Source organism: Oncorhynchus kisutch, linkage group LG14, assembly GCF_002021735.2.
Source record: "Oncorhynchus kisutch isolate 150728-3 linkage group LG14, Okis_V2, whole genome shotgun sequence".
In the NCBI taxonomy this organism is placed as follows: domain Eukaryota; kingdom Metazoa; phylum Chordata; class Actinopteri; order Salmoniformes; family Salmonidae; genus Oncorhynchus; species Oncorhynchus kisutch.
The window spans coordinates 17,759,317-17,772,693 of NC_034187.2; the positions used below are offsets into that span (position 1 = coordinate 17,759,317).

At 46.0% G+C, this 13,377-nt stretch overlaps 1 protein-coding gene across 1 annotated transcript in view; it reads right to left on the reverse strand.

Moving 5' to 3' along the window:
- Positions 1–264: 264 nt before the first annotated feature.
- Positions 265–13,377, reverse strand: part of LOC109904579 (rho GTPase-activating protein 5) — a 67,636-nt gene continuing 54,523 nt past the window's right edge. Inside the window, exons 5-7 of the mRNA XM_031787946.1 lie at positions 10,038–10,169; positions 3,278–3,383; positions 265–2,580 (exon numbers count right to left, since the gene is read on the reverse strand). Of these exons, the coding sequence (XP_031643806.1) occupies positions 2,253–2,580; positions 3,278–3,383; positions 10,038–10,169 (566 nt within the window). The 3' untranslated portion in view covers positions 265–2,252. The remainder of the gene's footprint in view (positions 2,581–3,277; positions 3,384–10,037; positions 10,170–13,377) is intronic.

The window sequence follows — 13,377 nt, forward strand, 5'->3', positions numbered from 1 at the left end:
GAGGAGTTATAGGAGGACAGGCTCATTGTAATAGCTGGGATGGTATGAATGGAACAGAGTCAAATATGTTTCCATTTTCTTTGTGTTTGATATCACTCCATTAATTCTATTCCAGCCATTGCAATGAGCCGATCCTCATATTGCTCCTCCCACCTGCCTCCACTGATGTCAATGCAGTCCAACAATGACTAAATCCTGTAATCATATTCCCCGCTGTATAAGAAACGAGAGCATATTTCAACACCATTTAGACTCAAGCTTGGAGAAATAAAAAAAATAAAAAACTTTATTATGAAAAAATTATGGAGTAAACCAAACTCTCAATTTTTCTTTTCTTCTCAAAATCATTTATTTCCTATAATACATAGCAGATGTTAAAATCTTAAGAGTTTGTACACCGGCTTGAATGAGGCAGATCTTATGAATAAAATACGGTTGCGTTTTATTGAAATGACACAAAAGGTATATTCTATCTAGCAGCTGCACACTCCTTTCTCCCCTTCCACCACATTATCTGAAGTGTCTCTATAGAGACGAATAACAATAATAGGTTGTCTGAACTGGCATCCTATTCCCTATATAGTGCACTTCTTTTGACCAGGATCCATAGGGCTCTGGTGAAATGTAGTGAACTACGTAGGGAATAGGGTGCCATTTAAGTCACAGGCATAGTCTTGAGTCTTAAAAATGTCTTCGATCTGTCAAGCTGTTACCCGCTTCATCCCACCAAGCTCCTCTCTCCCTCTACTTACACTTTTCCTTTCCACAACTTTCTAAGCAGCATCTTTTACTTACAGCAAAACAGAATTCCGTACCATTTACAAAGAAGCAATGGTTCTTTATTCATAAGATGAATGGCATTAAGTACACAGTCAATTAATCTAGCCCAAACATTTTTGTACATCATACCACAAATAAATCTGATTATAGTAGGTTTTACAAGATTATACAGAATTTCAGTACCCCATGGTATTTTGCTAATAACAATAATCTTATCTGCTGATAAATATATATATATATATATATATATATATATATATATATATATATATATATATATATATATATATATATATATACATATACACATATATATATATATATATATATATATATATATATATATATATACACATACACTTATAATTTTCCCCCCTCTATTTAAGGGAAACAATTAGACAGATAACCAAAATATGATATTAAGAGTTAACTTGCATTGCAAAAAGAATGAATGAACAATAGATACAATTTCAGCCCTGTTTCAATGTTCCCTCAATCAAGTTAGATAAAAAAATATCATCTGAATGAAAGCGGTTAATGTTGAGTTGTAAATTCAGTCTTTTTTTTTTTTATTGTTCATTTTTTGGAGGCAAAAGAAATACATGCAAATGTAGTTGAACAAACAAGAGGAAAACAAAGGTCTCTTATTGGTGAGTATCAAGACCGCCAAGACATTTCATCAATGAAACAAAACAACAGAGACCGAGACTGCTTTGCAATGAGTTCATTTCAGAGTTAACACAGAGATGTGCCAGTAGGGTTCTAGTAGTGGGATGCTTCCTACATAAGCTTCAGGAATTGCATGAGTTCTGCTCCAATAGGAGGCCAGTCTGTCTGTCTTATGTCCCGGTCTGGTGCAGTACAGCATCAGTCTTTCACGTAGAGTCCCCTCCCTCCCAAACAGTGCGAGGCGTTGGGAGCAGGTAGAGACAAAGCCTGCCAACGTTCACTGTCTTTCTGTCCCTCAAACCGTTCAGATAAAAATGTAAATCATACTGGTAAAAATACAAGAATCCATCATCATCGCCAAATCATACAAAAATAAACAAGCAGAATAATGTCTATGCTGGTAGAAGTATCATAACAGATGATGCCTCATCTAACGTCAAGTTCACTTGAATGAATAAAGGGTTTAAAAAAAAAAAACACAACTAGTATAAATATATTTTCCTTATATTTTGCAAGGTGTTGTAGAATTTAGCAAATCATTTTTGCATCGCATGTTTTTGTCCGTCTGCTGGAGGCATACAGCATCTTTATTACTGTGTATTACTGTACAGCACTGAATGAAGAAAAATGCATTTGTTTTGATGTTGTTTTTTTGTTCCTGGGGGAGAGTCAGTCACCCCTGAATCCAGTCAGTCGCCCAGAAAGGGGAGCAGAGAACAAAGTTGATCAAGTAATGTTGTTGTTTTGCAGTCAGAGGGAAGGAGGACACATCACCCTATGTCCCCCCACTAGCCCAGCTGGGTCTATATGAGTGGTTCAGGCTGCAGGGACATACTGTGCTGGATCTGCTGGGGCTGAAGAGGAGGGGGCAGCTGCAGGGGCCTCAGGGCCTCCACCATGCTGTGACAGTGGTGGGGTGGTGGGGTGCTGGAGGTGCTGGAGGTCTCCTGGATGTCTCCGCTGTAGAAGAAGTAGTGGCTCTGCTGGATGAAGGACTCGATGACAGACTGGTTGAGCTTGGTGGTGGAGAGTGTGTCCTTGTTCTCAAAGTCGGGACGCATCAGTGTGGGCCAGAAGCAGATGGATAGATTGTCGGCTGTCATCAAGGTGGTCTTACTCTGCTGGCTCACCCTGGGGAAACACACCATTTCCCTGATTTATTCCAACCATACTTATTTTGTACTTTATTTAAAAAATAAAGAATCAGGTACTCAATTAGAGGGGAGTGCAGATAACTCTGGTCTCCAGAACAGTAGCTGTTCACTAAATATACCTTCCTAATATTGAGTTTCATTCTTGATACACACGAGAAACTGTTGAGCATGAAAAACCCAGCAGCATTGCGGTTTTGACACAAACCGGTGCGCCTGGCACCTACTACCATACCCTGTTCAAAGGCACTTAAATATTTTGTCTTGCCCATTCACCCTCATCTCAATTGTCTTAAGGCTTAAAAATCATTCCTCCCCTTCATCTGCACTGATTGAAGTGGATTTAACAAGTGACATCAATAAGGGATCAAAGCTTTCACCTGGTCCATCTCTGTCATGGAAAGAGCAGGTGCTCTTAATGTTTGTATACTCCGTGTATATCACAACAGAACTGAATTATGTTCATGTAGCATCTCCACGTATCACTACGTTTTCTCCCTACTGAACACGGCCCGGTCCAACTACACAACTGTATGACATGCTTGTTTCTATGACTACGGTCACATAACAAACATCATGTATACTTTGCAGCTTACTTCAGACATACTTCAAATTGCACCCAGTATCAGTCAGCTGAAGGCCTGAGACTGTTTCTGGGTCACAGGGTTGTCTCTTACCTGTTCAGGTGAGTGATGACATATTTAAACACCTCGTAGTTCACTGCAGGGAACTTCCTCACTATTTCTTTCAGCACTTGGAGTCTTTCTATGTGGTCCACAATTTCTGAAAGGAGGAGAACAGAGTTTTTACTGATTCCTTCCCTTGGGAGAAGAAGAAACAATTAAAGGAGTATCACGAAGCCGACAGGGCTGCCAATGACCTCCCACACAAGAAACACATTCAAATACCAGCTAGACCTTCGGCAGATACAACACCAGCCCACTACGCTGCAGACTATACTACTATTTTGGTATAGTCTGCTACCAGCCCACTATACCAAAATACATAGTCCATGAGCCGGACCCCCAGATTGGGGCTGTCGGTATCATCTGGGGGCACAATGTCTCATAGTGATTTTATTGTCACTCTTTCTCTAATTAATAACAGCATCAAATGCACTCCTGTGTTGGATGAGAAGCTCTAACTCTAAGATCGCTGAGTAATAAGAGATGTAGGGACAAACCATCTATTAGGACGTCAACTCTGTCAAGGCATTTAACATACCAATCAGATACACTTTATCACAGCCTGCCAATTAACTCTGACCAAAGTGCTATTGTCAAGGTCAACCGGCCGAGACTACTGGGCTAATCAATAGTTAGAACGTCATATGAGTGTGAGTGTTATGTGTCCCAGAGCAGAGCACTGGGCACCAAGGCTGGCCAGGGCCTGAGACCAACGCTGCATCCCAGATGGCAATAGTGCACTACTTTTGACCAAAGTACTACACTCCATGTATTTGGGACGCAGAGTGAGACTTGGAGATCCTGGTCCAAACACCTCCACATTATGCTGCTTGCAGAATGATAATTTCTACAGAGCTGCTCCAAACTCTTAGAGACAAGCTCCAGGGCTCTGTCTCTTCCTCCACCCATCTCCCTCTCTGTCTCTCATTCTTCCCTCCATCCAGGGGACAGTAGATGGAGGCCTATTTCTGGGACATTAATCTGCAGCAGTGAGCCAGAAAGGAGGCCGACAGCTGGGTTGGTTTCAACACTGATCCAGGATCACATGACTCCAGCTCGGAGATCATACAGAACCACACAGGCTGGGGCCTCCAGCGACCGGGAGACCCATGGGGCGGCGCACAACTGGCCCAGCGTCGTCCGGGTTAGAGGAGGGTTTGGCCGGCAGGGATGTCCTTGTCCAATCAAGTTCTAGCGACTCCTGTGGCGGGCCGGGCGCAGTGCACGCTGACACGGTCGTTAGGTGTACGGTGTTTCCTCCGACACATTGGTGTGGCTGGTTTCTGAGCGAGCAGTGTGTCAAGAAGCAGTGCGGCTTGGTTGGGTTGTGTTTCAGGGAATGCACGGCTCTCGACCTTCACCTCTCCCGAGTCCGTACGGGAGTTGCAGCGATGAGTCAAGACCGTAACTACCAATTGGATACCACGGAATTGGGGAGAAAAAATGGGTTAAAAAAATATATACAAATTAAACACACAGGTTGTGTCAAAAATGGCACCCTTCTCCCTATATATTGCACTATCCTATGGGCCCTGGTTAAAAAAAAGAAGAAAAAAGTAGTGCACTATATAGGGTGCCATTTGGGACACGGGGAGCCAGGCAGGCAGGGGAAAAAGATGCAGATGCATGAAAATCTTGGCATCCTTGGGCAGGAATTAGTCTTTCAGGAAGATGACTGTGAGCTGAGTGTGATGTGACTTAGAGGTGTGAATTATAACTGGGGTTGAAATGTTAATGCAGGCTTGCAGTTCTACAGCAAAAACACAGAGATAAGTGTGTATACAGTCATGGCTGACTGGAGGATGACACAAATATTAATTTTCCCAAAGTCTGCTACCTCAGTTTGTATGATGGCAATTTGCATATACTCCAGAATGTTATGAAGAGTGATCAGATGAATTGCAATTAATTGCAAAGTCCCTCTTTGCCATGCAAATGAACTAAATCCCCCCAAAACATTTCCACTGCATTTCAGCCCTGCCACAAAAGGACCAGCTGACATCATGTCAGTGATTCTCTCGTTAACACAGGTGTGAGTGTTGACGAGGACAAGGCTGGAGATCATTCTGTCATGCTGATTGAGTTCGAATAATAGACTGGAAGCTTCAAAAGAAGGGTGGTGCTTGGAATCATTGTTCTTCCTCTGACACACATGGTTACCTGCAAGGAAACATGTGCCGTCATCATTGCTTTGCACAAAAAGGGCTTCACAGACAAGGATATTGCTGCCAGTAAGATTGCACCTAAATCAACCATTTATCAGATCATCAAGAACTTCAAGGAGAGCGGTTCAATTGTTGTGAAGAAGGCTTCAGGGCGCCCAAGAAAGTCCAGCAAGCACCAGGACCGTCTCCTAAAGTTGATTCAGCTGTGGGATCGGGGCACCACCAGTACAGAGCTTGCTCAGAAATGGCAGCAGGCAGGTGTGAGTGCATTTGCACGCAGTGAGGCAAAGATTTTTGGAGGATGGTCTGGTGTCAAGAAGGGTAGCAAAGAAGCCACTTCTCTCCAGGAAAAACATCAGGGACAGACTGATATTCTGCAAAAGGTACAGGGATTGAACTGCTGAGGACTGGGATAAAGTCATTTTCTCTGATGAATCCCCTTTCCGATTGTTTGGGGCATCCGGAAAAAAGCTTGTCCGGAGAAGACAAGGTGAGCGCTACCACCAGTCCTGTGTCATGCCAAGAGTAAAGCATCCTGAGACTATTCATGTGTGGGGTTGCTTCTCAGCCAAGGGAGTGGGCTCAATTTTGCCTAAGACCACAGCCATGAATAAAGAATGGAACTAACACATCCTCCGAGAGCAACTTCTCCCAACCACCCAGGAACAGTTTGGTGATGAACAATGCCTTTTCCAGCATGATGGAGCCCCTTGTAAGGGTTGTCGTTGGGAGAAAGAGAGGAGGACCAAAGTGCAGCGTGGTAAGTGTTCATGATGATGTTTAATTAAAACTCAGAACACTAAACAATTAATGACAACGTGAATTTACCAAAACCGAAACAGTACCGTGTGGCCCAAACACACACGGAAGCAAACACCCACAAACCAAAAGTGAAACCCAGGCTACCTAAGTATGATTCTCAATCAGGGACAACAATTGACAGCTGCCTCTGATTGAGAACCATACTAGGCCGACCTCAAAAACCAACATAGGAAAAAAAACAGACTGCCCGCCCCAACTCACACCCTGACCATACTAAAACAAAGACAAAAACAAAGGAACTAAGGTCAGAACGTGACACCCTTGCCATAAGGCAAAAGTGATAACTAAGTGGCTCAGGGAACAAAACATCGATATTTTGGGTCCATGGCCAGGAAACTCCCCAGACCTTAATCCCATTGAGAACTTGTGGTCAATCCTCAAGAGGCGGGTGGACAAACAAAAACCCACAAATTCTGACAAACTTCAAGCATTGATGATGCAAGAATGGACTGCCATCAGTCAGGATGTGGCCCAGAAGTTACCTGACAGCATGCCAGGGCGGATTGCAGAGGTCTTGAAAAAGAAGGGTCAACACTGCAAATATTGACTCTTCGCATCAACTTCAAAAATGGTCAATAAAAAACTTGACATTTATGAAGTATGTATACATACAGAGAGAGAGAAGTGTGTATACATACAGAGAGAGAGAAGTATGTATACATACAGAGAGAGAAGTGTGTATACATACAGAGAGAGAGAAGTATGTATACATACAGAGAGAGAGAAGTATGTATACATACAGAGAGAGAAGTGTGTATACATACAGAGAGAGAGAAGTATGTATACATACAGAGAGAGAAGTGTGTATACATACAGAGAGAGAAGTGTGTATACATACAGAGAGAGAAGTGTGTATACATACAGAGAGAGAGAAGTATGTATACATACAGAGAGAGAGAAGTGTGTATACATACAGAGAGAGAGAAGTATGTATACATACAGAGAGAGAAGTGTGTATACATACAGAGAGAGAGAAGTATGTATACATACAGAGAGAGAAGTGTGTATACATACAGAGAGAGAGAAGTATGTATACATACAGAGAGAGAAGTGTGTATACATACAGAGAGAGAAGTATGTATACATACAGAGAGAGAGAAGTATGTATACATACAGAGAGAGAGAAGTATGTATACATACAGAGAGAGAGAAGTGTGTATACATACAGAGAGAGAGAAGTGTGTATACATACAGAGAGAGAGAGAAGTATGTATACATACAGAGAGAGAGAAGTATGTATACATACAGAGAGAGAAGTGTGTATACATACAGAGAGAGAAGTGTGTATACATACAGAGAGAGAGAAGTGTGTATACATACAGAGAGAGAGAAGTATGTATACATACAGAGAGAGAAGTGTGTATACATACAGAGAGAGAGAAGTATGTATACATACAGAGAGAGAAGTGTGTATACATACAGAGAGAGAGAGAGAAGTATGTATACATACAGAGAGAGAGAGAAGTGTGTATACATACAGAGAGAGAGAAGTGTGTATACATACAGAGAGAGAGAGAAGTGTATATACATACAGAGAGAGAGAGAGAAGTGTGTATACATACAGAGAGAGAGAGAAGTGTGTATACATACAGAGAGAGAGAGAGAGAAGTATGTATACATACAGAGAGAGAGAGAAGTGTGTATACATACAGAGAGAGAGAGAGAAGTATGTATACATACAGAGAGAGAGAGAGAAGTATGTATACAGAGAGAGAGAAGTGTGTATACAGAGAGAGAGAAGTGTGTATACATACAGAGAAAGAGAAGTGTGTATACATACAGCGAGAGAGAGAGAGAGAGAAGTGTATATACATACAGAGAGAGAGAGAGAAGTGTGTATACATACAGAGAGAGAGAGAGAGAGAGAGAGAGAGAGAAGTGTATATACATACAGAGAGAGAGAGAGAGAAGTGTGTATACATACAGAGAGAGAGAAGTGTGTACACATACAGAGAGAGAAAGGTGACTGACTGGTACTAAGAGAGGCACTATGAGGGGCTTGGAGGAAACGGCATAAAGGCTGTTCAAACTAAATGTGTAACTAAAGACAAAAGCTTTCAGATGGGGGGGGGGGGGACAGAGCTCATCCCAATTTATATACAATACATTCAGTGCATTCAGACTGGGGCGAAGGTTCACCTTCCAACAAGACAACGACCCTAAGCACACAGCCAAGACAATTCAGGAGTGGCTTCGGGACAAGTCTCTGAATGTTCTTGAGTGGCCCAGCCAGAGCCCGGACTTGAACCCGATCGAACATCTCTGGAGAGACCTGAAAATAGCTGTGCAGCAACGCTCCCCATCCAATCTGACAGAGCTTGAGAGGATCTGCAGAGAAGAATGAGAGAAACTCCCCAAATACAGGTGTGCCAAGCTTGTGGCGTCATACCCAAGAGGACTTTAGGCTGTAATCACTGCCAAAGGTGCTCCAACAAAGTAAAGGGCCTGAGTCCTTATGTAAATGTGATATTAGTGTTGCCATCTCCACGGCCTCCACAATGGATCAGTCCACTCAGACAGGCTCCAATCACACAGGTGTCTTGTACACCATTCATTTAAAAAAAAAATGTTGATAATGCTTGACTAAAGAAATCTTGCTCGACCAACAGCATATTGATTAAACAATCGACCAATCGACTAAAGGGTCAGCCCTACAGTAAAATAAATAACACAGAAATTAACCAAGCAGGAAAAGGACAAGGACAGACTGGGGCACTGTAAAGTAAAATATATTCTATTTAGCAGTACTTTAGAGAGAGAGGGGGAGAGGCAGAGAGGGGGGAGAGAGGGAGAGAGATAGAGGGGGGAGAAAGAGGGAGAAGCAGAGAAAGAGAGAGAAAGAGGGGGGGAGAGAGGGAGAGAGAGAGGCAGAGAGAGAGAGAGAGAGAGAGAGAGAGAGAGAAGGAGCGAGAGAGAGAAAGAGGCAGAGGAGATAGAGGGGGGGGAGAGAGGGGCAGATATATAGAGGGGGGAGAGAGGGAGAGAGAGGAAGAGAGAGAGGGGGGAGAAAGAGGGAGAGAGGCAGAGAAAGAGAGAAAGAGGGGGGGAGAGAGGGAGAGAGATAGATTGGAGAGGGAGAGAGAGAGAGAGAGAGAGAGAGAGAGAGATAGAGTTAGAGAGAGAGAGAGACAGGGAGAGAGAGAGAGAGAGAGAGAGAGAGAGAGGGAGAGAGAGAGAGAAAGGAAGAGAGAGAGAGAGAGAAAGGGGGGGAGACAGAGAGAGAGGGAGAGAGAGAGAGAGGGAGAGAGAGAGAGAGAGAGAAAGGAAGAGAGAGAGAAAGGGGGAGACAGAGAGAGAGGGAGAGAGAGAGAGAGGGAGAGAGAAGAGAGACAGAGATAGAGTTAGAGAGAGAGAGAGAGAGAGAGCGAGAGAGAGAGAGAGAGACAGGAGGAGAGAGAGAGAGGAGAGAGAGAGAGAAAGGGAGATAGAAGAGAGACAGAGATAGATAACTGGTTGAACCCCTCTTCTCTAGCTGCTGTTTGTGATTTAAGGGGAGGTCTGAGGCGCTGGGTGTCAACCCTCCCCACAGCTAGTAGTTATTGAGTCAGGACACTGGCCTCTATAGACCAGACATGGGTTGATAAAATATGTTTTTTCTTTCAATAGCATTTTGTTGAGCCTGCCTGAGAATGCTAGATGGGCAGGGTTTGTACTGCCACTTTTGGGAGTAACCAAGCGCAGCTAAAAGCATTTGAAAGAGACACAATACTATTGAACCCAGGCCTCCAGAGAATGTGTAGCTAACAGTACAGTATAGTACTCACTGGCTGCCTCCACCAGCTCTGGGTGCAGGGTGTAGGGGATGAGAGGGTCAGGTAGGTCAGAAAAAAAGGCCTTCAGAGCTCCCGCCACAGCATTCACAGCCACATCCATCACTATCAGGTCCATACTGTGGTCTGTAGGGAGAGAGAAAGGGAGACAGGGTTAGATTGGAGGGGGGTACAGAGACAGAGAGAGGGGAGAGAGTTAGAGGGAGAGAGAGAGGAGAGGGAAGAGAGTAAAGTGAGAGAGTAAAGGGAGAGCGAGGGAAGAGAGAGAGGAGAGGGAAGAGAGTAAAGGGAGAGAGAGAGGAGAGGGAAGAGAGTAAAGGGAGAGAGTAAAAGGGAGGATGGAGAGAGTAAGAGGGAGGGAGAGAGTAGAGGGAAGGAGCGAGAGTAAGAGGGAGGGGAGAGAGTAAGAGGGAAGGAGAGAGTAAGAGGGAAGGGAGAGAGTAAAAGGGAGGGAGAGCGTAAAAGGGAGGAGGGAGGGAGAGAGTAAGAGGGAGGGGAGAGAGTAAGAGGGAGGGAAAGAGTAAAAGGGAGGAGGGAGGGGAGAGAGTAAGAGAGTAAGAGGGAGGAGGGAGGGGAGAGAGTAAGAGGGAGGGGAGAGAGTAAGAGGGAGGGAAGAGTAAAAGGGAGGATGGAGGGGAGAGAGTAAGAGGGAGAGGGAGGGGAGAGAATAAGAGGGAGGGAGAGAGTAAAAGGGAGGAGGGAGGGGAGAGAGTAAGAGTAAGAGGGGAGGGAGAGAGTAAAAGGGAGGAGGGAGGGGAGAGAGTAAGAGGGAGGGGAGAGAGTAAGAGGGAGGGAGAGAGTAAGAGGGAGGGAGAGAGTAAAAGGGAGGAGGGAGGGGAGAGAGCAAGAGGGAGGGGAGAGAGTAAGAGGGAGGGAGAGAGTAAGAGGGGGAGAGAGTAAGAGGGGGGAGAGAGTAAGAGGGAGGGAGAGAGTAAGAGGGAGGGCGAGAGTAAAAGGGAGGAAGGAGGGGAGAGAGTAAGAGGGAGGGGGAGAGAGTAAGAGGGAGAGAGAGAGGAGAGGGAAGAGAGTAAAGTGAGAGAGTAAAGGGAGAGCGAGGGGAAGAGAGAGAGAGGAGAGGGAAGAGAGTAAAGGGAGAGAGAGAGGAGAGGGAAGAGAGTAAAGGGAGAGAGTAAAAGGGAGGAGGGAGAGAGTAAGAGGGAGGGGAGAGAGTAGAGGGAAGGAGCGAGAGTAAGAGGGAGGGGAAGGAGTAAGAGGGAGGGGAGAGAGTAGAGGGGAGAGAGTAAGAGGGAGGGGGAGAGAATAAGAGGGGAGGGAGAGAGTAAGAGGGAGGGAGAGAGTAAAGGGAGGAGGGGAGGCGAGTCAGAGGGAGGGAGAAAGCGTAAGAGGGAAGAGAGTAAAGGGAGAGAGAGGAGGGAGAGTAAGAGGGGGGAGAGAGTAAAGGGAGGAGGGAGGGGAGAGAGTAAGAGGGAAGGAGAGAGTAAGAGGGAGGGGAGAGAGTAAGAGGGAGAGAGAGAGTAAAAGAGAGGAGGAGGGAGAGAGTAAGAGCGAGAGGGTAAGAGGAGGGAGAGAGTAAAGGGAGGAGTGAGAGAGTAAGAGGGAGGAGGAGAAAGTAAGAGGGAGGGAGAGAGTAAAAGGGAGGAGGGAGAGAGTAAGAGGGAGGGAGGGGAGAGAGTAAGAGGAGGGAGAGAGTAAGAGGGAGGAGGGAGGGAGATAGTAAGAGGGAGAGAGTAAGAGGAGGGAGAGAGTAAGAGGGAGGGGAGAGAGTAAAAGGGAGGAGGGAGAGTAAGAGGGAGGGAGAGAGTAAAAGGGAGGAGGGAGAGAGTAAGAGGGAGAGAGGGCGGGAGAGAGGGGAGAGGAGTAAAGGGAGGAATAGAGTAAGAGGGAGATGGGAGGGGAGATAGTAGAGGGAGAGTCAACGGGAGGAGGAGAGTAAGAGGAGGGAGATAGTAAGAGGGAAGGAGAGAGAAAGAGGGAAGGAGATAAGAGGGAGTGAGAGTGTAAAAGTGAGGAGGGATGGGAGAGAGTAAGAGGAGGGAGAGAGTAAGAAGAGAGAGAGTAAGAGGAGGGAGAGAGAGTAAAAGGAGGAGGAGGGGAGAGAGTAAGAGGGAGGGAGTAAGAGGGAGAGGAGAGTGGAGAGAGATAAGAGGGAGAGAGAGAGTAAAAGAGAGGAGGGAGGACTAGAGAGTAAGAGGGAGAGTAAGAGGAGGAGGGAGGGGGCGAGAGTAAGAGGGAGAGAGAGAGTAAAAGAGAGGAGGGAGGGGAGAGAGTAAGAGGAGAGAGAAGAGTAAAAGAGAGGAGGAGGGGAGAGAGTAAGAGGGAGAGAGAGAGTAAAAGAGAGGAGGGAGGGGAGAGAGTAAGAGGGAGGAGAGCGTAAGAGGGAGAGAGTAAGAGGGAGGGCGAGAGTAAAGGGACGAGGGAGGGAGAGAGTAAGAGGGGGGAGAGAGTAAGAGGGAGAGGAGAGAGTAAGAGGAGGGAGAGAGTAAAGGGAGAGGAGGGGAGAGAGTAAGAGGAGAGGGCGAGAGTAAGAGGAGAGAGAGAGTAAGAGGGAGGGAGAGAGTAAGAGGGGAGGGAGAGAGTAAGAGGAGGAGGGAGAAAGTAAGAGGGAGGGAGAGTAAAAAGGGAGGAGGGAGAGAGTAAGAGGGAGGAGGGAGGGAGATAGTAAGAGGGAGAGAGTAAGAGGGAGGAGTGAGTAAGAGGGAGGGAGAGAGTAAAAGGGAGGAGGAGTAGTGTAAGAGGGAGAGAGGGGGGAGAGTAAGAGGGGAGAGAGGGGAGAGAGTAAGAGGGAGGAATAGAGTAAAGGGAGGCAGGAGGGGAAGATAGTAAGAGGAGAGAGTCAATGGGAGGAGGAGAGTAAGAGGAGGAGGGAGAGGAGATAGTAAGAGGGAAGGAGAGAGTAAGAGGGAGCGTGAGAGGTAAAAGGGAGGAGGGAGGGGAGAGAGTAAGAGGGGGGGAGAGAGTAAGAGGGGGAGAGAGTAAGAGGGAGGGAGAGAGTAGGGGGAGGGAGAGAGTAAGAGGGAGGAGAGAGAGTAAAAGGGAGGAGGGAGGGGAGAGAGTAAGAGGCGAGGGGAGAGAGTAAGAGGGAGGGAGTAAGAGGGAGAGGGAGAGAGTAAAAGGGAGGGGGGAGAGGAGAGAGTAAGAGGGAGAGAGTAAAAGAGAGGAGGGAGGGAGAGAGTAAGAGGGAGAGAGAGAGTAAAAGAGAGGAGGGAGGGGAGAGAGTAAGAGCGAAGAGGGTAAGAGGGAGGGAGAGAGTAAAAGGGAGGAGTGAGAGAGTAAGAGGAGGAGGGAGAAAGTAAGAGGGAGGGAGAGAGTAAAAGGAGGAGGGAGAGAGTAAGAGGAGGAGGGAGGGGAGAGAGTAAAGAGGAGGAGAGAGTAA